This window comes from Trachurus trachurus (assembly GCF_905171665.1).
Source record: "Trachurus trachurus genome assembly, chromosome: 1".
Lineage (NCBI taxonomy): Eukaryota > Metazoa > Chordata > Actinopteri > Carangiformes > Carangidae > Trachurus > Trachurus trachurus.
In genome coordinates this window covers 30,998,169-31,025,375 of record NC_139891.1, presented here as the reverse complement: position 1 = coordinate 31,025,375, position 27,207 = coordinate 30,998,169, and the positions used below count along the sequence as shown (strand labels likewise).

Genomic DNA, 27,207 nt, shown 5'->3' with positions numbered 1-27,207 from the left:
AAACAATGTCATTGTCTTCTCATTGTGTCTCTTTGTGTTTTTTACTTGTGTTATTTAGAGCTGTGGGAAAAACATGTCTCCTCATCAGCTACACAACCAATGCCTTCCCCGGGGAGTACATTCCTACTGTGTGAGTATGATGCACACCAACACATCTCATCTCAATTCTCTCTCTCTTTCTCTCTCTTATAAAAGGGCATTTCTTTCTACTTGGATGTTCACATACTGTAGAAGAGACTCAGTATGACATAACACACACACAAAGACAGTTGCAGTACACGTGCACGTGTGTGCCGGTGTTGATGCTGACATGTCCAGGCTGGCAGCAGCAGCAGCAGCAGCAGCAGTAGCTGCAGGTTATGAAAACACACTTCTTCCTAAGAGCCTGACAGCTCAGAGCTGAACTGGTACAGGAAGTAGAGAAGAAGAGAGTAAATGATAAACACTGTCCTCCTCACCACCAGTTGTTGTTGCTCTGCCCACGAGCAAGGCACTGGTCCTGTGTTTACTTACACTGAATACAGTTCAGTAAAAGAGAATGAAATAAAAAAAAGTTAAGTTGAAAATCTAAAAATCATCTCCAAACCAGACACTGTTAAAGAGAAGAAACATCAGTGTTGGCTCTGTTTTTTTTTTTAATTTTTAAAGTGTAAACATTTTTTTTGCTTCTCTGATTCGATGTAAATATGTGACAGATACTTGATGCTACTAAAACAGTCTTACATGAAACTTTTCACAATGATTTCACAAGTCTTTTATTGTCTCATGGAACAAGAGGACATAGCACAAGTCCAGGTTAAAGTGACACACAGAGCTCATACATCAGACTGTAGTGTTTCAGTGTGACCACATGGGGGCAGTGATGATTAAATGTTATAATACAGAGCACTGCAGTGGTGAGTTCACTTAACACCCAATGATACACACTTTTTTCCAATCTGAGTGTGCTCAACACAAGAGGATGAAATAATTTGATTGATTGATTGATTGATTGATTGATTGATTGATTGATTGATTGATTGATTGATTGATTGATTGATTGATTCACTGATTTTGCTTGCTCCACAGATTTGACAACTACTCAGCTAATGTGATGGTTGACAGTAAACCAGTCAACCTGGGACTTTGGGATACAGCGGGACAGGAAGACTACGACAGGCTCCGCCCACTGTCTTACCCACAGACGGTAATATAATCACAGACACACAGACATAAATACAATCCACACAAACAGTATCAAGATTAAATTCATTAGACAACAACAACAAAAAAATCTCCACATGTATGTACACAACACTGCTTCATATTGATGCTATATCTCACTGAAGAAAAGAAAAAAAGCAACAAACCAACTAACTAAAAAGATGTTATGATGTTTCAACATTTTGGTGCAGTTTGAATCAAGTACCCAAACATTCAGGATGAGCCAAGTGGACATGTCCACAATCCAAGAGGGAAATATTGCCCCCTGCAGTTAGATGAGGGAACAAACTATTACCCCAGCCCTGATACAAACACTTGACACTCTCTCCCTTATTCATCCAGGATGTTTTCCTGATCTGTTTCTCCCTGGTGAGCCCAGCGTCCTATGAGAACGTCAGAGCTAAGGTGAGTATCGTCTTTAAAGGTGCATCTTTCTAACATACAGTAGCCTATCTATCTAGGAAGTCAACAAGTCAACATGCAGTTTCATGAAATCTCGTAACACTGACCACTATGAAGATGTTTTATGAATTGTAAAGAATCTCAGATCATACAAGTCCCAAGGGAATTTAGACTGTAAAGATTCCCAACAGGTAACTGCTGTATTAGACAGAAATTTCAGCACACAGTTGCTCAAAATTTTAAACTTTTACAAACCAGTTAAAAAAACAGGCTCAAAAAATCAGCATAGTGATTCATTGGCTATTACTCATGATGCCCAGCCGTGTATCAACTAACTGCTTTGAGAGGCTAGGAAGAGAGAATTTGTGAAAGTTCAAGGAGGCAGCAAAACCGTGTAGTCCATTAGTACAGGTCTGAAACGGAAATTTTCACTCAATTTGCAAGGTTGCATCTTAAACCAGGGCCACTTGATAGAAAAAGGCAAATGTGAAACCTTCATCCAATCACAAATCATTTTTACAATTTCAGTTTCAGACCATCCCTTTACCAATTGTCAGGGTGTGGAGAAGACATTGAGTAAAACCCAACAGGCTCAGGGCAGATACAACCTGATAGGACTCTAACACGCAAATTCATTGCGTTTGTCTTTGAACCTGTCCTCTACCAGTGGTACCCGGAGGTCCGTCACCACTGCCCCTCCACGCCCATCATCCTGGTGGGAACCAAGCTGGATCTGAGGGACGAGAAGGAGACCATCGAGAAGCTGAAGGAAAAAAAGCTGGCACCGATCACCTACCCCCAGGGCCTGGCTCTGGCAAAGGAGATAGGTCAGTGACACTCATGGGCGACCGACTCTGTGAATTCCAATTCCTATCTTAACCATCAATCTCAACCCTCAAGCTCAACTCTTAATTTTAGTAGCCCTCAAAACAAAGTGTTAAGGGTAATTTTGTGACTTAGAAACGGGACACCCCTTAAATGCAGATACATCTTAGGACCCCCCCCCCCCCCCCCCACCTCATAACTGGATGCGCTGGGTGATAAGTTTCATTTTCTGCATACCACAGCTTATTGAAAGGTAAACACCAACTGTAACTATCATTAGATAACTCTGCGGCTACGGGTGATGACATTAGCCCAGTCACCTTGTACGTAGGCTGTAAACAACTTAACAATTACATTACCACAGGGAAAAATGACCATTTTGTAACTAAACGATAGCAACATGACTTGTCCGCACCGGCCTCCTATTAAAAGATCGTAACATTTAAAAAAAAAAAATGTTATGCAACAATGAGGTAAATAATCCATAAAATGGCCCTAAAGTTAGATAATACAATGGTTTTCGTAATATTTATATCTCTATTAACAAAGAAAATACTGCATTCTGGATAGCCCTTGCTCCCAAGGGTGGTGTTGGAAAATCTCAATATTGGGGGCTATACAGCCCTTAAACTTGCCCCTCAACTTAATTTTTCTGAGAATCGGGACAGCACTAGCACTAGCACTAGCTGGAGCGCACATTTTTGAGATTGAGGGTCAACATTGAGGGAGAGGGTTTTGTTTGACAGTAGACAGTAGTTTGTGGCTCAGGAGGTAGACTGGGTTTTCCAGAAGGTCGGTGGTCCAATCCCAGGCTCTTCCAGTCAAAGTATCGTAGGCCACTATTGTGCAGGAAGTGTGCAGGAACATAGTTTAGAGACTAGAAAAGCTCCAAATAAATGCAACTCCTTTTTCACTCATACAGATGCAGTGAAGTACCTGGAGTGCTCGGCTTTGACCCAGCGTGGTCTAAAGACTGTGTTTGACGAGGCCATCCGTGCCGTGCTCTGCCCCCAGCCCACCAAGGTCAAGAAGAAGCCCTGCTCTCTGCTGTAGATGGTAAGACTGACATCAACAGAAATAATCATTGAGAAGTCGTATTGAATGAGTGAGGAAGATCACGAGTGCAATTCAACCATTGATTGGCTTTTCCTGAATCTTAACCTCATGCACCAACTTCTACATGTGTGTGGTCTTCATTGTTCTAGGTTCCTCCAGGACCAGAGAGAAGACACAAAGAGATTCAGATGGTTGAACCCAGGTTATTAGAAAATGAGAAGAGCATTTGAAACTTTGAATGTTTCTAAAAGAAAAATAAAACTAGATTTTCCACTAGTTAAAAAAAAGAAGAAAAAAAAAGCAGTGATAATAAAATGGTACAATATTTTCTGTACAGAATAGTCTATGACTGAATTATAAAATGCATAATACAGCAGCACCAGGGAGGACTGCACTGTAAAACATCCCATTTTATCAGAATGAATCACTAAACGTGGAAGCAACAGACTGTCCCTCAGACTGTCACACACTATTCTCTACTGTAGATTCACCTGCAGCTTCACCCAGTTCACCACAAGTCCTGCACACGTGTCACTGCCCTTTGTGGAGCTCACCAGTATATAAAGTGTCCTGTGCAGCCTTAAATGATGATAATACATGTAAATGCGTGAAAACATGGAGTTACAATGAGATGAATTGATCATGTGCTATACAGCTGTTGTTCTGAGAGTGATGAACAATGATTAAGAATAAGGATCAGGAATGTAAGTTTGTATGAGCAGGGAGCTGAACAATGTTATATTTCAATAAAAGTTATTAACAAATGTGTTCTTTGTTGTGATATTAAAATAAAATGAAAGAATCTTTAACTAAGTTGAACGTCTCCAAAACAATGTGTGTTGATGTTGTGTTTTCAAAGTCGACTACTGACTGTTTAGGAAAGTCAGGATCAAATATTTGGTTTCATGACTTTGCAATTCTTGAGGGAGAGACACCAGGACTATTAGAAATTGTATAAATATGACACAATTATGAATATTCAGAGCCAATGCAGGAGGCACTGAGTTCTTCATAGTGGAAAGTAACGGCCCAGATCTGAGACAGGTCTGTTAAGTTTAATCAATTACATTTACTTTGGCTCTGGTCATGACAGAATATCATTGGATGTAACCTCTATGTGTTCTTTTGCACAATTCTCCCATATAAATGTTCTGATTTGGAAATAAAAGAAAATCATTAGAAATACCTGAAATGATGCTTCATAAAGGGAAGATAGAACACAATTACCATATAAACCTTCCTTATAAATCCAGATTTTCTAACATTTGTTTCATGTAATTTAATTTCTAAAGCTGTCTAAATGCACGATAGTGATAAGTGAAGCTACTAAAATAGTCTTACATGTAACTTTTGACAATGATTTGTGGACGTAGCACAGGTCCAGGTTACTGTAAAGTGACGCACAGCTCATACATAGTTCAGAGATCAGACTGCAGTGCTTCAGTGTGACCACATGGGGGGGGTCAGTGCTGCTTCAGTGTTCAAACACACAGGTGTGTAACTATCAAGGGAAAGTCTGATTGTGTTCAAGATGAAGACAAGAAATCAATAAGTGATGTAAATAAACACTCTGCTTTTTTCTGTCTTCAGTATTTTCTGATCGGGTCTCTTTTTAGACATAAATATTCCAGTTCATTAATTAAACATTAACCAAGAGATATACTGGTTCATCATGTCTGGAAACACAGACTGAGCACAGGTCCACATCAGACTGTAGTGCTTCAGTGTGACCACATGGGGGCAGTGATGATTAAATGTTAGGATACAGAGAACCGCAGTGGTCATTTCATAAACAACCCCAAGAATGATTTAAGGTTTTTCTCTCCACAGGAGACATATTCGAAAAACAAATAAATGTAAGTGTAATTTTACAAATGTGGTTTAAATAAGGTTACAGTGGAAATAAAAGTCAATAATCTGAAATATCTCAAATGTTGCTTCATCAAATATGATACAGCAAACAAATTCCAAAACTATTGATATGTAACGCTTTATATTTCAAAGCAATTTAGTGCCAATTTCCCAATTAACGATCTAAAGATTGTTACGTTTGTAGTTTTGATATTGTTTAAGATAATAATTTGTTGTTAGGATTGTTAAAAAGACAAAAAATGACAACAGAAACAACAGACATCACACACGGTTCACTGAAGAGCCAAAGTTTCATGGCATCTTTATTATTAATGTTCAACATGAGTTGTTGTTCATGTTTGACATGTTCAGTTTTTGGCAATAGTAGAGTCAATCCATGAGCGGTATTGGCAGACTCTCAAGAAAAAAAATGGTTCCACAAATACATGTAGGGGATTACCACCAATGGCGATCCCATATATCTTGCCTTTGAACACTGCTCCTCCACCAGAGTCACCCTGTGAGAGAAAAATACAGATTATGAGATTATGACAAAAAAAATACATCTACCTTAAAGTACTTGTTCTGATAACAGAATATGTCAGATTAGAAAACATGACAACAACTCACTGTAGCAGTGTACTTGGTTGGCTCTTGGGCACAGAAAGCATTTTCAACCGGTAGGATTTGGGTGAGTAGTTTAGATGATTTTTTAATGCTTTCTTTCGCAGCTTTATTACATTGAACGACAGGCACTTCATTGATGCATTGAAGCTCTGTTGGATACTCCTTCCCTAAAGAAAAGAAAAACCATTAATTCATTATTTTTTTTAAATAAAACTGAAAACTCATGTAAAAACAATATTGAATCCAAAAACATGACCATTGAAATAAAAAGGCAAATTTATTATTGTCTAAACAATGACACATTTTACTTTAACACATAAATATAAGAGATCATATTCCAAAAGTGATCAAAAATAATCTCACCAAATTCATTATTGGCATCTACGACATTGATCCCAAGACCTGCGACCTGAAACGTATCTCCTCTGGAAAATAAGAAAAGACATCTTTTCAAGAAATGAATTTTATAAAAAAAAATAAAAAATCCCCCTCTCCATCCCTCTGGACCAACCGCCGCCTGCATCACCCCCTTTCCCCTGCTGTTAGACCGGCCTGCACCTCCCTTCTCATGAACAACGAACCAGTCTGCCACCCACTACTCCCGTTAAGCTGACCTGCTCTCCCTGCCTTTCCTAGAAACTGCCTTCATCAGCTCTTGTTTTCCATCATGGAAACATTGCTTTCCATGTTTCCATGTTTTTTTCCCCATATTCTGTGTTATAAACTGTTTTCTTGTCTGTATACAACATCTATCCCTCCTCTGTTGCTCACCCTGAGGTTTCTCCAATTGTTTTCCCTGTTAAAAGGGTTTTCTATGGAGTTTTTCCTCAGTGGATGTGAGGGCCTAAGGGCAGAGGAGGCTGATATGATGCCATGAAGCCCTTTGAGACAAACTGTTACATTACTGGTCCGACCAGACAGACAGACGGACAGGCAGACAGACAGACAGACAGACAGACAGACAGACAGACAGACAGACAGACAGACAGACAGACAGACAGACAGACAGACAGACAGACAGACAAAAACATAATATCCCTCTTAATCAGGTACATTTACAGTATAGTACTAATAATAATAATAATAATACATTTAATTTGGTTAAGTGCAATGATTTGATAATTTGTCATAAGTTAACTAAGGAAATCATGTGATTAATCACACTAGTCCTTGAAAAAATATTGATTACAGTAATACAGTACAAACTCTATCCTGAACCCTTAAGGTTAATTATAAACTTAACCTAATTCCTAACCCTTACCAACCAACCAAAATCTGATCTTCACCTTCAAACAGACGTTTGATGTCAAACATGTCCTCACAACATTTTATAACTGATAACCGATGTTGGTCCTAAGATAGTTAGCTATACAAACACATGCACACACATATACAGCCAATATAAAGGACCAAGAGTCACACAATCTGAACTTATTACAGAGAAAGAAAGGGAAATCACAACTTACTCTTTAATGTCATTTTTGCATTCAGCTCCGGTTGGAAGATCTACTGTATGGATGTTTTGGGGTTTCTTAGACAGTTTCAGCAGCATGATGTTGTGTTTCTTCAACGTCCCATAGACCACATTTTTTACAACATCAATTTCCTCTTTTTCACCACCTGGGTGGACATTAACAACTGCTTTCATGGACCTACAAGTAGAAGAAAAGGAGGAACATCACCTAAATTAATACAAACATTTGAATGTTACAGACAAGACTGTCTAAGACAATAACATGCATTTTGATGTCTGTGGTGTTTATGCAATCTGCATGATATCATTTTTCATTTTGGTTACATCAGTTGTCAATTTAAGATCACAGAATTCAGATTGTTTTATTCATGAGTGATAGTTGTGTTACTCACCCAAATGTCTTCCAGCAGTGAGCTGCAGTCAGAACCCACTGGTCTCTGATCAGAGAGCCACCACAGTGTGAAACAAATTATTTTCCTTTCCTATTTTTTGGTGTCAAATCGACATGATAGAGACCTTCATCAGCACCACAGGGTTGACCTCCGATGATCCTCTTCTCTAGATTCATGGCTGAACTCAGTGTGACACCTGGAAGAGAAAGTGGTCACCAGGTGAGTGTGAGTTAGAAAACAACAGTAGTGAGTGGCCACAAAAAGTCAATGAATTCATGGAACAGTCAAATCTTTGTGTTTGTCAAGGTCCAGAAGTTGAAAAGTCTTTGTTCCTGTAGCTCCATGATCCAAACCAAACCTCCCCCCTCATCACAGCTGGACTCAGTAAATCAACACATTGTCACAGGATCATTTCTAACTGGTTGAAACAGTAACAGTTGTTTCCTACTCACCGAGCCACAGCAGGAAGTAAAGAAGCGCTGGACGAGCCATTGCTGTCATTGACCATCTGATGACTGCTCTGCTGGTGCCACAGCTCTGTCTTCTTATATGTTCACACCGTCCTGTCCTCCTATGAGACAACTATCAACTCATTAACATAGTCTGATGGAGAAATTCAACACAATCCAAATGGCTACTCAGGACGGGACGTTTACGCAAATTTATGATCCATCATAAACAGTAACTGTCACTGACTTCCATAAAGTTTTAAGATGGATTGTAACACTGAGGAGATTAAAAAAAAAGTTCACTCTGACCAGGCTGGAATATGACGGAGGAAAAGCTTGTGCGCATGTTAGTGATGTAAAACAGAGAAGAGCTCTGTGTCTTTCTGTTTTAAAGAGAAACATAATGATTCTTCAGACTGAAGTTTCTGATCAGAAACATGAAGGAGTTGTTGGACTGTGTTTTATCATCACAGTGACTCCAGAGGCTTTGGTCAGTGGATCCGTGTTGGTTAACACGTATATTAAAGTCGCCAAAAATGATGATGTTATCCGTATGGGTCACAAGGTCAGAGAGAAAATCAGAGAACTCATCCAGAAAAGAAGAATAAGGTCCTGGTGGGCGATATAACATGACTGAGTAGAAGGAACCAAGGCAAGTTGTAGCAGAGGGTATAAAGAGAATCTCACAGGATGACAGCTTATGTCTATGGTTGTGTACAAGACCTAGACTTGGATTGAAGATCATGCCAACATCCCCACCGGCTTTAACTGATCTGGCAATATGTGAATAGGAATAATTGGGTGGGGTAGCTTCAACTAGAGAAAGAGCCTCATTTGGTTTTAGCCAGGTTTCACACACGCCTAGTACGTATATCCATGCCATGGTCAACAATCATGTAATTGATAAGAAGAGCCTTGTTATTGATTGATCTGATGTTGATGAAACCAATATGAATAGGTTGTCGTTTCTTTATCTTGAATGTCTTCACTAACGAACACGTGTCCATGCAGCAGCAGCCTGTTCAGCTTCTCTGCCTCCTGCAGCACGTTCCACATAAAACAATAAAATGTTTAATGTAAATTCACCAGGACCATTATGTTCTGCACAGTAACTAGTTTCACTGTGTCATTGTAAGTCTTGTATCTAATTTGACTAAATGAGACTCAGGTCAGTCCATATGTTTCTCTCTTTATTGTTGCTGAGCTGACTGAAACTAAACTTGCTGGTTTTGTGCAGCAAAACAATATAATCAATCATTTTCTCACTCGTGCAGGTTTATTTTACAGTTTTACATTTCTTTTACTTGCTCTGTTTGAGCGTCTTCACACCAACTCAGTGTGGAATTTGTCTTATTTATTACTTTATCCCAGTTGCATGAATGAGATTTTACAGTATATATTTTCATGTGTAATTTGAGATCTGCAGAGAACTGGTTAAAAATAAAAAGCGTCAGTTTGTTGACTCTGGAGTCTCTGGAAGAACCGGTCACTGACAATGTGTCAAACCCGTCTCCCTTCTTACCACACTTGTGCATCATACTGTGTAGAGCCTATCCTGACTGTATTTGAGATTATATTGCTGTGTCATAGTATTCAACTGAAATCCACATATTTTTTTTAATTGACTTTATATATAATTATTTGATGAAGTTTTAATTGCTGCACATTGCAGAATGATGTAATTTGTACTTATTTTGCATATATTGTCATTATTTCCACTGTTATTGTTGTTATTGAACCAAACTCAAATGATAAGCCAAACATTGATGGAAATAAGGTCACATCATGACTGAGGTAAGGTGGTGCAGCTCAGCTTATGGCCTCATCATAACTGTATTGGTGTGTGTCCTCACAGCTCTGTAACAAGATTACAGTAAACACCAGGTGAGTTGATGAAAGTCCATAAATTCACACGTTGAATGTTTTGCATCCTGAATTTGACTCTGCGATACAGCGCTACGTTCATGGACTATACAGAGAGTCTGTACCTGACATTACCTGTCAATTTACAGTAAATCTTGTTATCTCACCTTTTACACAACGGTCTTTATGTTCAGACACTGTTTCAGTGAGCGGTCATCTAACAGACACATCTGTGTAATTTCCTTGGAAGTTATGATACAAGGCTACGCCCCTTAGCTCTGTCATACTTCCATGTCACGTATTGTTTCTGTACTGGATGTGATGGAGAGGAGGAGGAGGAGACAGCAGGTGTGAACTGGGGAGAGGAGAGGAGAGGAGACCTTATACTTATCCTTTAATGGCTTACATGACTTACATAAATGAACATGCATAAAAATCACTCAACATGCACAGCAAAAACAAAACGATAACAGACATTCAGAAGTTAAGACCCAGAGATTGGTCTACTACAGAACATAAAACATTTCCATCCCCCCAATCAGAAACAAACTCTTCTAGACTAGAGACCATTCTGTAAAATGTAAACTCAACTTTCAAACAAATGGCAACCAAACCCTTTAACATGAGTGTAGCATCAGTACCCAGACCTTTCATCATCTACTCAGACAGATGCTCAGTTATGCTTCACCTATCAGGAAGTTTAGATAAGTTTAGATTATATACTTTATTGTTGCAAAGAAAATTTGTTGTGGGCTAAAAGTACCAGATACCACGGCAACAACAGTAGAACAACACACATAATACAGTCAAGACACATTTACTTTATTGTTGCAAAGACCATTTGTTGTGGGCTAAAAGTGCCAGATAACAACAGTAGAACAACACATATGATACATTCAAGACACAGATTCAGGTAATAAGGACAGAAGTTTCAAGATGAAGAAAGAAAGAAAGTGCCTAGTGCCACAGGTTTACATGCAGCAAGGTGTAAGTGCACATGAAGGGCAGAGTGCACTTTGTTCACTATTGTACAATATCAATGTATTAAAACCAAGGAGAGCAGCTGCACTGTGCTGCTGTGAACCGAGGCCCAAAAACAAAGAGACGATCCTCCAGAACTTCTGCTGAACCACTCAACAACTGCTACAGCACCGAGAAAAGACCACTCAGTCTTGGACATCTGAGCCACAAGTGCTGCAGAGATTCCTCACTGTTACAGAAGAAACAACGACTCCCAGCCCTCAGATCTCTGTGTGTAACATGTCTGTCTGTAGCCACAGCCCCGTGCACTGGACGCCATCTACTGGAAGAGACAGAGCGTCTCTTTTTACTCAGGAGCTTCAGGTCCTGCACACGTTCTGCCACTGACTGACATTCAACTATGACCCAGAGAGGATTCACTCAGTGTTTGTCAGAAACACGTGCTGAAATGTTAAAATGTGAAATAAAAACAGCCGACGATCATGAAGAACTACATAGGTATGACAGAAATGTGAACATTATGAGTCAGTGAATGTAAAGGGTCAAAGGTCAGAGTGGTGGATCAGTGTTTTTGTTGCTCTTTACCAACTTTACCAAAGGTTTTTATTTAGTTATCGAACCTGAACCAAGTCTTAATTACATTTAATTTGGCTGTCCACATTAACCAAATTATCATTTTGATTTGGAAATATGAGTTACAGTGGAAATAGGTAAAAAAACAAATCATTTGAAATTATTCTGGATTTATGCTCCATAAAGAAAAGAAGATATGGCACAGTTTTTTTTTTTTTTTTACATTTATGTTATTAAGGTGGAATTTAACAAAGACTCTTAACTGAAGACTTTTTACTGCAACAATCTTGTGCCAATTCCCAAATAATAGTTGTCACATTCACATACTCTATTAAATATTCTTTATAGGAAGCTGCACAGAGGTACTGTAAATAAACATAGAGTGGAAACAATGTTATAAATGAAAACAACACATTTAAAGAACAAGAGATAATTAAACTAAAACATAGAAATATGTTATATGACATTTCAGTCTTTAGGAAGATTAGGGATATAACAAGGAGACACGCTGTAAGGTAATTAAATGAAATCAGTCATAAAATGAGCTGTAAACCCGACTGGACACTGTTAAAGAGAAGAGAGATCAGTGATGATCAGTGTCGTCTCTGTGAATTATTTCTAACTGTCTAAAACACTGAAGCAGTGAGACGACTGTGAGTCAGAGACAATACATGACAGTGATACATGATGCTGCTGAAACTGTTTATTCATCAACGTTACATGTGGGAAAAATGATGTCAAAAATAAATGTTGTATTGTCTCATGGAACAAGTGGATGCAGCACAGGTCCATGTTATGTAAAAGTGACACACAGAGCTCATACATCAGACTGTAGTGTTTCAGTGTGACCACATGGGGGCAGTGATTAAATGTTATGATTCTGAGCACTGAAGTGGTGATTTCCTTTAAAAATGTCTTATCTGTAGTATTATTGAACACAGACAAGTGTGGGTATATGTAATTTACTCTAATCTAATAATAGTTGTTTGTTTATAGAACGTATCATCTGATGTGACTCTGTTCATGCTTACTATACAGACGGGGAGATTTAGATCATGAGATTATTTTCTTTAATAACAAAAAACAACAAACATCACACAAGGTTCAGTCTCATGGCTTCTTTAGTGATGATTAAATGTTATGATACAGAGCACTGGAGTGGTGAGTTCACTAAACACAATGATCTAAGAGAGGCAAAATGAGATTTAGACGGTTGCACCCGAGTTATTTAAAAAAAAAATGCATCTAGATTTCCACTAGTTAAAAAGAAAAGCTTCTGCAGTGATAATAAACCAGTAGGCTACAATATTTCCTGTACAGCATAGTCTATGCCTGAATTATAAAGTGTATAATATAGGCAGCACCAGGGAGGACTGCTCTGTAAAACATCCCATTTTATCAGAATGAATCACTAAATGTGGAAGCAACAGACTGTCCCTCAGACTGTCACACACTATACTATACTGTAGATTCACCTGCAGCTTCACCCAGTTCACCACAAGTCCTGCACACGTATCACTGCCCTTTGTGGAGTTCACCAGTATAGAAAGTGTCCTGTGCAGCTTTAAATGATGATAATACATGTTAGTGAGTGAAAACATGGTGTTACAATGAGATGAATTGATCATGTGCTATACAGCTGTTGTTCTGAGAGTGATGAACAATGATTAAGAATAAGGATCAGGAATGTTTGTATGAGCAGGAAGCTGAACAATGTTATATTTCAATAAAAGTTATTAACAAATGTGTTCTTTGTTGTGATGTTAAAATGAAGTAAAATAATCTTTAATTGAGCCAAAAGTCTCCAGAGTAAAATGTTTTTTTGTCAACTAATAACTGTTCAGTAAATCTGAATCAAACATGTGGTTTTCCAGTTCCTACATTGTCTCTAAAGCTTCATGTGAGCAGCATCAGACACATGTCACTGTCTGCATGAGTTCTCTGAGGGAAGTTAGCAGATACATTTGGTTTTATCTGAGTTACAGTATGTAAGTGTAACTTTTAATTCTGACTCCAACTGAGTTTAGTATTACTTTCCTCCCATAAGGAAAATTAACATCATTTGTTTGAAATGTACCCATAGTTGATGAGATATTTCAGTGTGGAACAAAGTGTAGGACCGAAGGCCAATATTGTCATTAACAAAGACTTGAAATGACTCATTTTACATTATATTACATTATTTACACATATGGTTTTCTTTTTCAGTTGTTCAGATATGCAAACTGATATACTGTTGAATCACCATTATGCTTCGTCAGTGAAGAGACACCGTTATTCCAGGACGAGGCACATGTTCAGTGAAGTCCTCAGGTGTCAACAATGACCCAGAGAAGTTTCCTCCCATGTTTAAATTTGACACAAATCTATGTGCAATGATCTCAGGCAAATGTGTGTGGAGGAATCATTTCTCTATTTGATGGCAGATCACAGTCACTTCAGTGTTATTACTGTTATGCCCTTTATTAATGCCTTTTGGCCCTTTGGAATAAATATTCAGTGCACTGACCTAAGTTGCAATGAATCCTTTTTCAGTATCAGAAATACACATTAATAGTCAAACTTCACAAATCACACAATGTTCATTGTAGAGCTGAAAACTCATAATTCATTTATTATGAATGTTTAGTTGTTTCATATTGCAGTCGTATTAATCCAAACAAGGTATGGACACACTCTCAGGGCAAATGCTGATATATCACATGGATAATCACCACCATTGCTATAGACACCATATATCACGTTGTCCTTCACCGCTCCACTCCCAGAGTCACCCTGAGGGAGAAAAAGATTATTTTTCATCATACATTCTATATGTAATTTTTATTTAAACATTGAAGAGGCTATTTATTAAAAATACGAAACATTGCCTGACTAGAACATAAACAGAAGCCAGGACAACTCACCCCGCCTGTGTCCACATTGTTTCCTTCTCCACAGATCCAATTCTTCTGTGGAATATGTGAAAGACATTTTGGCACTCTGCCTTTACACGCAGCAGCTGTCAGAGTTGCACATTGGAGTTGGTGGTTAGATGACAGGAGAACTGGAGATGGAAAGAAAATACAACATTTTAAGAAGACAAACCTGCTAACTCTTCATTTCATGTCATTCTCAAAACCCTCATTACACAAACAAGAATCAAAAGGGATTGCATCAAATTTTCTCCCAGTAAACAGAAACTGAAGAAGGGAGGTGGGTGACAACATGTGACCAACCAGATTAATTTGATAATGATTTCTTTAATTATTTTCTCATGTCTCATTGAGCTCCATTCCTCTGCTACAACAGCATCTTAGCAAACACTACTTCCATAACATTTTACAGCAACAATGGTTTATTTCAAGCTCTTTTTAACTTTTATTCTGAAATACTCTAAAAGGAAGTTCTAAAGATGATGTTGTTTGCTTGACAAAGGAGACGTGAAATGAAAAAAGACACCAGTTCCATGAATCTATCAAACTTGTCATCTCACCTTTTACACCAGACTTGGGATCTTTACCATGGATGTAGCCTGACATCTGATATTTTTCGCCTCTAGAAAATGCAATGAAGAATAAATTGAAAATTGAAATAGAAGGAATTCATAAGATAGTTAAACAACAATTAAAAACACATTCTGTCCCTCAAAAGTAGAACAATAACCAAAGTATGACTGAAAAAAAATAATTTGTTTCTTTTAAACTTGGACTCTTGTTTCATTTCAGTTTAATTATTTCATTCATTGTTGCTTCCCCACTGTCCCTAGACAGTAGAGGGAACGTAACAAGGACAATAACCTCAAGACCTGTCTTGGTGGAGCACAGGTTAATTAATTGTTTTAATCAGTATTTTTAGGGGGAGAACTCTATAATTTGCTTCTCAAAAAACCTGGGTACATAGCTACACTTAAGAAGTTTCGAAGACAAAGTTAGTCATTGAATGGAATCAGAGGTTTGAAAAATATAATGTTAATGTTGTTGAAATAATTGGTGAAGCTGTAAAAGTTACTGTTGCAGATATTATTAATTGAGTATTTCCTCTTGTTACTAAACATCATTATCATCAGGGATCTGTCTAATCTCTAACTGAAGCGTCTGAGCTGTGGTGGACATGTCATATTATCTAAACAAATAAACAAAGAGATAACAAATAAAGAATTGCAATTATTTTTTGGCAGAGGGAGAGAGAGGGAGAGAGAGAGAGAGAGAGAGAGAGAGAGAGAGAGAGAGAGAGAGAGAGAGAGAGAGAGAGAGAGAGAGAGAGAGAGAGAGAGAGAGAGATCATAACTCACACTTTGATATCTTTGTTGTTACAATCATCTTGGGTTGGAAGCTTTACTGTCTGGTGGTAGCCACCAGGTTTCTGAGGCAACTTCACCAGCATGATGTCATGATCACCTGGTTCCTTCTGGATGCATCCTTGATCACTGGTGTCAATTGTCATTTCCTCTCGTTTGTCACCTGGATGAAAATTTACAATTGCTTTGAGGGTCCTACAAGAAGGAGGAAAAAGAGAAACATCACTGACATAAATGTGAACATTTGAATGTAACAGATCAGTCTGTCTATTATCCATATTTTCAGTATTATCAACACAAAAACATGTGCTTCACATGGTGTTTATGTAATCTACATTAAATTGTCATTTTCATCATAGTTAGTCAATTGTCGATTCAAGTAGAAGATATTCAGATTCATTAGTGATTAATGCATTAGTTATTATGTATTACTCACCATCCTGGCTCCAAGCAGTGAGCTGCAGTCAGAACCCACTGGTCTCTGATCAGAGAGCCACCACAGGTATACTCCTTTCCTGCAGTATCTTTTGGTATCAGCTTGACATGATAGTGACGTTCATCTTTATCACAGGTAAAGAAGATCCTCTTCTCTAGATTCATGGCTGAACTCAGTGTGACACCTGAAAGACAAAGTGGTCACCAGGTGAGTGTGAGTTAGAAAACAACAGTAGTGAGTGGCCACAAAAAGTCAATGAATTCATGGAACAGTCAAATCTTTGTGTTAGTCAAGGTCCAGAAGTTGAAAAGTCTTTGTTCCTGTAGCTCCATGATCCAAACCAAACCTCCCCCCTCATCACAGCTGGACTCAGTAAATCAACACAGTGTCACAGGATCATTTCTAACTGGTTGAAACAGTAACAATTGTTTCCTACTCACCGAGCCACAGCAGGAAGTAAAGAAGAGCTGGACGAGCCATTGCTGTCATTGACCATCTAATGACTGCTCTGCTGGTGCCACAGCCCTGTCTTCTTAAGTACCTTCACACCGTCCTGTCCTCCTCTGACACAATAGTCATCTCATTAACATATAGCTTGATAGAAAAAAATGACACGCCCACATTTATGCAAATTTATGATTTCTTTGAACAGTAACTGACACTGACCTCCATAACATTTTAGGTTGAACTTTAACTCTGAGTTGATTAAAAAAAAAGAAGTTCAAGTTAAGAACTAGTACTCCTATGTGACAGATGTGAATAATTGGTGATCCTTGTTAACTTTTTCATTATAGAAACAATCTAGACATTAGACAGACTGACTTCTCTGACATGAAGTAGTTTTTGGACTATGTTTTATCAGGAGACAGAAAATAAATGTCCTTCATTTACACTGAAATAGTTTAATGTTTTTCCCGACACAATAGTCTGTTCCATGAGACTGTTCACTGGTCAAACTGTGAACAAGCAGCTGATGATCTTTGATTGAAGAAGATTCCTCCAGTGGCTCCAGAGTTTGTTTGTTTTTCTATGCAGAGACATTTCTGGTGAAATAACTTCGTCTTCCCTTTAACTCTGGTATAAAAGCACACAGACAGAGACTGAATGTTAAAGTTGAGGGGGTTTATTATCAAAGTGGTAAACAGTCATGGCCTATAGGGGATCTTTTAAATATTCAACACCCGCAGGTCGGACTGGGTCAGGTTTAGAGCTATAGTTGGTTTGCAAAGACAGGAGCAGCTCCTGTATGGAGACGTAGCTCTGACTTGACTTCCTGTCGGTGGAAAAGCAAACTGGTTCTTTGGAGCCATGTGAGTTGAACCAGCAAAGAACTGGCACCAGGACTAGGACCCGGTACTTTTAGGTGGAAAAGGGGAACATGAGTGCTGCAGGTGGAGGTCTAATCTTATTAAACACCACATCCTCCTGTCCTGCTGCTTCATGTGCTGTCATTCACTCAGCTCATAGTCACAGTGCTGTTAGACCATGTTTAAACTCTCAATGCTCCATTCATTCAGTCTGATCTCTGTCAGTTACGTTCACTATAGTCAGGTTGGTTCACTATTTGTTTATCTTGATCCATGAAGCAGCAGTCTATTCAGCTTCACTGCCTCCTGCAGCACATCTCAGATAAAACTAGCTGACATAACGTGGTGCTGTTTTATCTGAAATAAATGTAAATTCAAACGAGCTGTGAGACTCTGCACATTAAAGTGACCACTATCTTTACTATGTGTCATTGTAAGTCTTGTTTTCTAACTTGAATTAGATCAAACTCAGCATACTCCACTGTTTTCTCTCTTGAATGTTGCTAAACTGACTCAAACTAAACTTGGTGGTTTTACTTTTCTCTGTCTAACAGTGTTTCTTCTCTCTCATGAACCTGTTTGGGTCCAGTGACCTCGGCTCGTTGGGTCGTTACCTGCAGAACTGAGCTGCCAACAAGAACCAAGAGGCAGAAACACATTAGTTTACTGTAACCTACTGTAGTTTAACCTAGTTTCCACTGACTGTGTCTGTTCTGGGGTTGAACTTTAGGATTATGTTCTCCTTCAAGTTACACACATAATCTTTTAAATCACTCTTAGAAACACATTTTTACAAATGCACTTTATGTTTGAGTTTGTGATGTTTCATGTTGTCTTTTTCTGTCGTACCTTGTGCTCTGTCCAGACTGTCTCTCTCTCTCTCAGGTTTTTTTCCCTCATGTCTCTGCACCAACCTCCTCCTACGTCTCCTCCTCTCCTCGGCTCCTAAACCTCCTCCCCTCCCTGTTTATGAACCAGCCTGTCCACCAGTTTCCCAGTAGAAGCTGCTGCATCATGACTCCATACTCCATGTTGTAAACTGTTTTCTTGACTGAACAAACAGTTTTTCCTCAGTTGATGTGAGGGTCTAAGGACAGAGGATGACTTGTCTCATTATATGGTTTTAATTTCCTTTACTCGTTTACCCTTTTGTTGTTGTATGTTGTCAAGCACTTTGTAACCTTGTTTTGAAAAGTACCATATAAATAATGTTTATCATTATTGTTTTAGGGCCATATGGCCAAGTAAGTCATCTTATGTCCTCAGGCAGAAATATTTTATCAGTTATGGAGACCTGGTTCTAAAGTATAGAGGGGACAGATCTTATTTTGAGTTTTCAGTTATCTCCATTGTATCATTTCTTTTTCTGAACTGCCTCCATCTCTGGTTTATTTTGCAGCACGATGTCACCTGATCCTGTGTTTGGCTGAACGCCACAACTGAACCCAGTCCTCTGATCTCACATGTCCCTGACTGACTGACTGACTGACTGACTGATGGAGGTTGTTGATCTATCAAAATGCTATCTATCAAACCTGCAGTGTTGTCTACTCATCATGTTTTGTTCCTTGATATAAAGACTTTGTATAAATGTGGAACATGAGCTACACCTCTTGTTGCAGGTTCTCACTTTGTCCTTCTGGTTCCCAGCTGCTCAGGAGCCACAGGAAAGAGGAGCAGCACTGCAGCTCACTGAGCCTCATACTGTAGCTGTCTGAAACACTGATATTGGCCGCGTTTCCCAGATTTGTTAAGAAGCTCTTAGCGCTAAGATCTTCTTTGGAGCGCTCTTAAGAACGCTGTGAAAGAAGAACGTGTTTCCCAGAGTCGCTCTTAGCTTAAGAAGATCTTTCACTAAGAAGGAAATGTAAGATCGAGCTGACCCACTCTTTCGAGTCTTCTTAGCGACTTTTTAGCACTTTTTCAAGGCAAATCAATATCACACTAAGCAAGATTTAAACAGTGCACATCGTATGTTTAAAACATATTAAATATGTGCCGAAATAAAAAATAGAGATAAAAAATAAAATAAGAACAATAAATAACCTAAATATGAGGAATAACGTGTGCTCTGCACATCAGGCACACAAATAAAATTAATCATCATGACTATCATTTATCATAATTTTTACGCACACATCCACGTCCCATATCTGCATGAACATCAAAAACACAGCCGTTCTTAAATCAACCCCTAGTGTCGCTGTTTCATCGTGTTTTTATGCAGTGGGCAGCTTCTTGGTGTGGTGAGGCATCGCAAGCAAGGGTCAGTGTCACGGAGTGTGGCAGCCGTGACACTGATCCTCCCGTGCCATGTTATGCTGGCACCAAAAAGACTGTCACGCATTAACACTCCACTGCCTAAATATATATGTAGCCTATATACATATGTATAGCATTGATCATTCAGTGATGATGAGAAAAGAAAAACGTGTTGACCACCAAAATAATTTTCTATTGGGTGGATTTGAACCCAGATCACAGCAATGCTTCAACTTGCAGTGGGGATACTCTATCAAGTGAGCTATTTGCTACCTTGTGTTTTCATCCTTTCCAGAGTTGTCTGGCTGTAAACCAGCCAGCCCCTGCGCACATTTTTATTTTTATTTTCACACACATCAATCACATGGTCACGCAGCCGTCTGGCCGCATCTTTACGCGGCTGTGCCGTGTCACCTACGGCCAGTCCGTCACTGCCCGTGACCAACGCGGCAACAACAGCGGAGAAGTTTCTAATCAGGCCCGCCGACACCTGTGTTAACCCCGTGTTTGACAAGTGGAAATCCCGTTTTCGGTTTATTCATCGCCCGTCGGTGCAGCTGCGCTTGTCACTATGTGTGATTTATGCGCGTAATAGGTGGCGTGTGATATAATAATCGATTTGCCTGGCATCGATTGATTCAGTTTCAGTACTGTGGTGGTGGACAGCTCCCGCTAAGAGCTTCTTAAGAAGCTTCTTTGGCGTGATCTTAAGAAGGCAGTTAAGAACGCATCTGGGAAACACCCGTATCTTAGCGCTCCTTCTTAGCCGAACCCTTCTTAAGAGCCTTCTTAAGTCCTTAAGAAAGATCGAATCTGGGAAACGCGGCCATTGTCTTTTCTTTTTGAAGTATATTTTTGGGGCATTTTTTTATTTGATAGTTGAGAGAGACAGGAAATAGGGAGGCAGCAAAGGGCCACCCTATGCGAGATTCGAACTGGGGCAGGACTGTAGCCTCTGCATATGGGGCGCCTGCTCTACCCACTGCGCCACATGGCGTACCGATATTGTCTTTCTGTGAAAACTATTTCCACAGTTTACTATTATATACTATGATACTATAACACATGAACTTGAAGAACATGTCTCATCAGTTACACAACCAATGGGAACTGTGTCATACACACAAACACATGCTCACTCTCTCCTCTAGCTCTCTCTCGCACGCACACGCACACACGCACACACGCACGCACACACACACACACACACACACACACACACACACACACACACACACACACCAGCTCAGGATATAATCTACTTTATCTATTAAACACTCATTAATTAAAGGAAGCAGCATGGAAGTAAATAAACATTAATAATTGAGCAGTAGCCTATGTGTGGAAACAATTTGATAAATACAATCAAGTAATTAAAAAAAGATGAGACAAAAAAAAGTATGTTGTAAGTTGAGTCACTGACCATCTAATGATGTTTCTCCTGGTGCCACAGCCCTGTCTCCTTAGTCTGTCCACACCGTCCTCTTGTCCTCTGAGACAACTATCAGCTCATCAGATAAATTAACAGAGAAATTCAACACAATCCAAAGGGCTACACAGGATGGGACGTTTACGCAAATTTATGATCCATCATAAACAGTAACTGTCACTGACTTCCATAAAGTTTTAGTAGGGACTGTAACACTGAGGAGATTAAAAAAAAGTTCACCAGTCTGAAATATGATGGAAGAAAAGCTTGTGTGTATGTTAGTGATGTAAAACAGTGAAGAGCTCTGTGTCTTTCTGTTTTAAAGAGAAACATAATTATATGAAGGAGTAGGACTGTGTTTTATCATCACAGTGACTCCTAAGTTTCTTTTTTTTATGCAAAGATGTTTTTTTGACAGAAATGTCTGTTAACAATCTGACCAATCAACAACAATGTGGTTGTGTTTTTGATGGAAGATTGCATTAGGTTGTGAGATGTTTGTGATACAATACATCTTAGTGAACTGTGCTCACAAATCTGCTGAACCTTAAAATGATGTGATGTAAGTATGCACACGCACATGTGTGTGTGTGTGTGTGTGTGTGTGTGTGTGTAACTTCCATGGTAAGGTCATTTACTTGTCGTCTCTTTATCTTGAAGGTCTTCTCTAACGAACACGTGTCCATGCAGCAGCAGCCTGTTCAGCTTCTCTGCCTCCTGCAGCACGTTCCAGATAAAACAATAAAATGTTTAATGTAAATTCACCAGGACCATTATGTTCTGCACAGTAACTAGTTTCCACTGTGTCATTGTAAGTCTTGTATCTAATTTGACTAAATGAGACTCAGGTCAGTCCATATGTTTCTCTCTTTATTGTTGCTGAACTGACTGAAACTAAACTTGCTGGTTTTGTGCAGCAAAACTATAAAATCAATCATTTTCTCACTGGTGCAAGTCTATGAGAACATTTTACAATCTTAAATTTCTTTTACTTGCTCTGTTTGAGCGTCTTCACGCTGTGTTTTGGAAATTGTTTAAGTTCTTATTTATTACTTTATCCTATGCAGTTGCATCAATGAGATTGTATTTCCATGTGTAATTTGAAGTCTGCAGAGAACTGGTTAAAAATTACAGTAAAAGGGTCATTGTGTTGACTCTGGAGTCTCTGGAAGAACCGGTCACTGTCCTGACTGTATTTGAGATTTTACTGTTGTGTCATAGTATTCAGTTGATCTGATCATTTATTTTCTGTTGAGTAGGTTTAATTTTTTTTCCAATAATTTTAGTTTGTTTTCCTGCACATTGAACAGCAATGTAACTTGTGTGACGCACTCAAATGTATTTCTCATATATTGTCATTATTTCCACTGTTGTGTATTGTTGTTACAGTATTGAACCAAACTCAAATAATCAGCGTTGTGTTGATGAAAATAAGGTCACATCATGACTGATGAGGTGAAGTGGTGCAGCTCAGCTTATGGCCAATTTAAACTTCACACAATGGACATCGTAACTGTACTGGTGTGTGTCCTCACTGCTCTCGTAGTTTCTTTAATACATTTATTCCAGTTCATCGGTCAAACATTAACCCTTACCGTTGGCTCGTTAAAACAGCAGAGCTCTGGTGAGTTGATGAAAGTCCATAAATTCACACGTTGAATGTTTTGCATCCTGAATTTGACTCTGTGATACAACGCTACGTTCATGGACTATACAGAGAGTCTGTACCTGACATTACCTGTCAATTTACAGTAAATCTTGTTATCTCACCTTTTACACAACGGTCTTTATGTTCAGACACTGTTTCAGTGAGCGGTCATCTAACAGACACATCTGTGTAATTTCCTTGGAAGTTATGATACAAAGCTACGCCCCTTAGCTCTGTTATACTATTGTTTCTGTACTGGAGGTGACGGAGAGGAGGAGGAGGAGGAGGAGGAGGAGGAGGAGGAGGAGACAGCAGGTGTGAACTGGGGAGAGGAGAGGAGAGGAGAGGAGAGGAGAGGAGAGGAGAGGAGAGGAGAGGAGAGGAGAGGAGAGGAGAGGAGAGGAGAGGAGAGAGGGGGTGGAAAGGATGACTGAAGGTAGAGGATGACAGAATGAGAGGCGACAAGAAGAGGGAAACAGGAGAAATTAGAGAAGAAGATGAAGAGAGAAGATGGGATATAAAGGAGGAGAGGAGAGGAGACCTTGTACTTATCCTTTAATTGACAAAAATATGACTTACATAAATGAACATGCATAAAAATCACCCAACATGCACAGCAAAAACAAAACAACAGCAGACATTCTGTGTTTCAGAGGTTGAGAACCAGAGATTGGTCGACTATAGAACATAAAACATTTTCATCCCCCCAATCAGAAACAAACTCTTCTAGATTAGAGACCATTCTGTAAAACGTAAACTCAACTTTCAAACAAATGGCAACCAAATCCTTTAACATGAGTGTAGCATCAGTACCCAGACGGTCAGACCTTTCATCGTCTACTCAGCCAGATGCTCAGTTTTGCTTCACCTATCAGGAAGTTTATAGATTACATATACTTTATTGTTGCAAAGACCATTTGTTGTGGGCTAAAGGTGCCAGAAAACAATAGTAGAACAACACATATGATACATTCAAGACACAGATTCAGGTAATAAGGACAGAAGTTTCAAGATGAAGAAAGAAAGAAAGCGCCGAGAGCCACATGCAGCAAGGCAAGTGTAAGTGCACATGAAGGGCAGAGTGCACTTTGTTCACTATTGTACAATATCAATGCATTAAAAACCAAGGAGAGCAGCTGCACTGTGCTGCTGTGAACTGAAGCAAAAACAAAAACAGACGATCCTCCAGAACTTCTGCTAAACCACTCAACAACTGCTACAGCACCGAAAAGACCACTCAGTCTTGGACATCAGAGCCACAACAAGTGCTGCAGAATTTGCTTTCGGCACAACATAGTAGCACATAGTACTGTGTGGCACCAGACATCAATTATACATTTACCATATATAAACAGACATCAACATCAGACCAGACATTTTACATACAGACTATACATTTAACACAGACGAAGTTTGGAGATGTTTTTGTTGATATGGACCTAAAGCGCCTACCAGAGGGCAACAGTTGAAACAGGTGGTTAGCTGGGTGTGTTGGATCAGAGATTATTTTAAGTGCTCTTTTTATTGTGCGTTTATGGTAAAATGAGTCAAGTGATGGGAGGGGAGTGTTTGTGATTAAGGATGCTTTTTTTTATGATACGTTGGAGTTTGCTGCGTGAGTGAATGTCCAGTCTGTCGTGCGAAACTGTGATGGATGCTGTGAGGATGCTTTCAAGGATGGCTGTGTAGAACTGGAGGAGGAGATTGCATTTGACTTTGTATTTCTTGAGTTGCCTGAGGTCGGTGGAATAGTCTTTGGTTGGCCTTTTTTATTATACTGTATGGCTTGTGTTAAAGTCCCATTTGAGTGTGTTGCTGATGTGGGTGCCATGAAACTTGTAGGAGTCTGTGATCGTGATGGGTTGTCCAGAGATGAGGAGGGGTGTTTTGGGGGGTGGGTTGCGTCTGAAATCTGTTATGAGTTCATGACTTTATCCTCACTGTTACAGAAGAAACAATGACTCCCAGCCCTCAGATCTCTGTGTGTAACATGTCTGTCTGTAGCCACGGCCCCGTGCACTGGACGCCATCTACTGGAAGAGACAGAGCGTCTCTTTTTACTCAGGAGCTTCAGGTCCTGCACACGTTCTGTCACTGACTGACATTCAACTATGACCCAGAGAAGATTCACTCAGTGTTTGTCAGAAACATGAACTGAAATGTTAAAATGTGAAATTAAAACAACCGACGATCATGAAGAACTACATAGATGTGACAGAAATGTGTTTATAGTCAGTGAATGTAAAGGGTCAAAGGTCAGAGTGGTGGATCAGTGTTTTTGTTGCTCTTTACCAACTTTACCAAATGTTTTTATTTAGTTATCGAACCTGAACCTTAGTCTTTATTACATTTACTTTGGCTGTGGACATTAACCAAATTATTATTTAGATTTGGAAATATGAGTTTCAGTGGAAATAGGCAAAAAACAAACGAACAAACAAAAAATATATGAAATTATTCTGGATTTATGCTCCATAAAGAAAATAAGATATGGCACAGTTTTCTTTACATTTATGTTGTTAAGATGGAATTTAACAAAGACTCTTAACTTAAGACATTTTACTGCAACAATTTTGTGCCAATTTCCAAATAATAGTTGTTACATTCACATACTCTATTAAATATCCTTTAGCTGCACAGAGGTGAATAAACATGAAGTGGAAACAATATTATAAATAAACCTCGCGCCTACTCTCACGAGAGAAAGTTGCCATATGAAAAAGTGTCAGAACAAGCTCTATGTTTGAATTAAAAAAAAAAAATGTTTCCAATAAGTTTTAAGAACTGATTCAAAGCAATTTAAGGGGGATTGGATACATAAAAAACCAGGTGATGACTCCTTTAATGAACAAGAGATAATGAAACTACTAAAACATTGTAAAATACAAATATTTTATATGATACTGATCCCTCCTTTAGTCTTTATTGGAAGTTTAGGGATATAACAATAATTAAATGAAATCAGCCATAAAATCAGCTGTAAACCAGACTGGACACTGTTAAAGAGAAGAGAGATCAGTGATGATCAGTGTCGTCTCTGTGAATTCTTTCTAACTGTCTAAAACACTGAAGCAGTGAGACGACTGTGAGTCAGAGACAATACATGACAGTGACACATGATGCTGCTGAAACTGTTTGTTCATTAACGTTACATGAGGGAAAAGTGACGTTATCACTAAATGTTGTATTGTCTCATGGAACAAGTGGACACAGCACAGGTCCAGGTTAAAGTGACACGGAGCTCATACATCAGACTGTAGTGTTTCAGTGTGACCACATGGGGGCAGTGATGATTAAATGTTATAATACAGAGCACTGGAGTGGTGAGTTCACTAAACACACAATGATCTAAGAGAGGCAAAATGAGATTCAGACGGTTGCACCCGAGTTATTTAAAAAAAATGCATCTAGATTTCCACTAGTTAAAAAGAAAAGCTTCTGCAGTGATAATAAACCAGTACAATATTTCCTGTACAGCATAGTCTATGCCTGAATTATAAAGTGCATAATATAGGCAGCACCAGGGAGGACTGCTCTGTAAAACATCCCATTTTATCAGAATGAATCACAAGCAACAGACTGTCCCTCAGACTGTCACACACTATACTATACCGTAGATTCACCTGCAGCTTCACCCAGTTCACCACAAGTCCTGCACATGTGTCACTGCCCTTTGTGGAGCTCACCAGTATAGAAAGTGTCCTGTGCAGCTTTAAATGATGATAATACATGTTAGTGAGTGAAAACATGGTGTTACAATGAGATGATTGATCATGTGTTATACAGCTGTTGTTCTGAGAGTGATGAACAATGATTAATGGTGCGTTCCAGGCAACCCGTAACTCGTGTTTTTCCGACCTTTTCCTATGGTTACCCGTTAGAACGTACAGTCAAAGTCGTAACTTCCCACCTTACTCTTACTTAGGCCTACACTTACTCGTACTAGATCGATCTACTCCCAGTTCCCAGTTAGTAACTCGTAACTGCCTGGGACGCTACAAACTCGTAACTGAGTCAATATCACTGTGGAGTGCCTTTGGTGTCCTCATCAGAATCACTCAGTCATCATGAAAATGTAGCAGAATAATTAAACTCTGAGGTCTTATTATAAATGGCCAAACATTTACTCACATATTGGTATAATTATAAT

General features: G+C 39.0%; 1 protein-coding gene across 2 annotated transcripts in view; it reads left to right on the top strand.

Moving 5' to 3' along the window:
• Positions 1 to 26,616, top strand: part of rac2 (Rac family small GTPase 2) — a 34,237-nt gene extending 7,621 nt beyond the window's left edge. Inside the window, exons 2-8 of one of the 2 annotated variants that reach the window (XR_014595641.1) lie at positions 59 to 130; positions 1,069 to 1,186; positions 1,546 to 1,608; positions 2,273 to 2,432; positions 3,353 to 3,486; positions 3,636 to 3,789; positions 26,502 to 26,616. Coding sequence is in view for 1 of the 2 variants with exons in the window: in XM_083979419.1 (XP_083835545.1) it covers positions 59 to 130; positions 1,069 to 1,186; positions 1,546 to 1,608; positions 2,273 to 2,432; positions 3,353 to 3,483 (544 nt within the window). In the remaining variant the exon portion in view is untranslated. Of the gene's footprint in view, positions 1 to 58; positions 131 to 1,068; positions 1,187 to 1,545; positions 1,609 to 2,272; positions 2,433 to 3,352; positions 3,487 to 3,635; positions 4,276 to 26,501 lie in introns of those variants that run through there. The other variant, XM_083979419.1, reaches the window with a different exon arrangement.
• Positions 26,617 to 27,207: the final 591 nt, after the last annotated feature.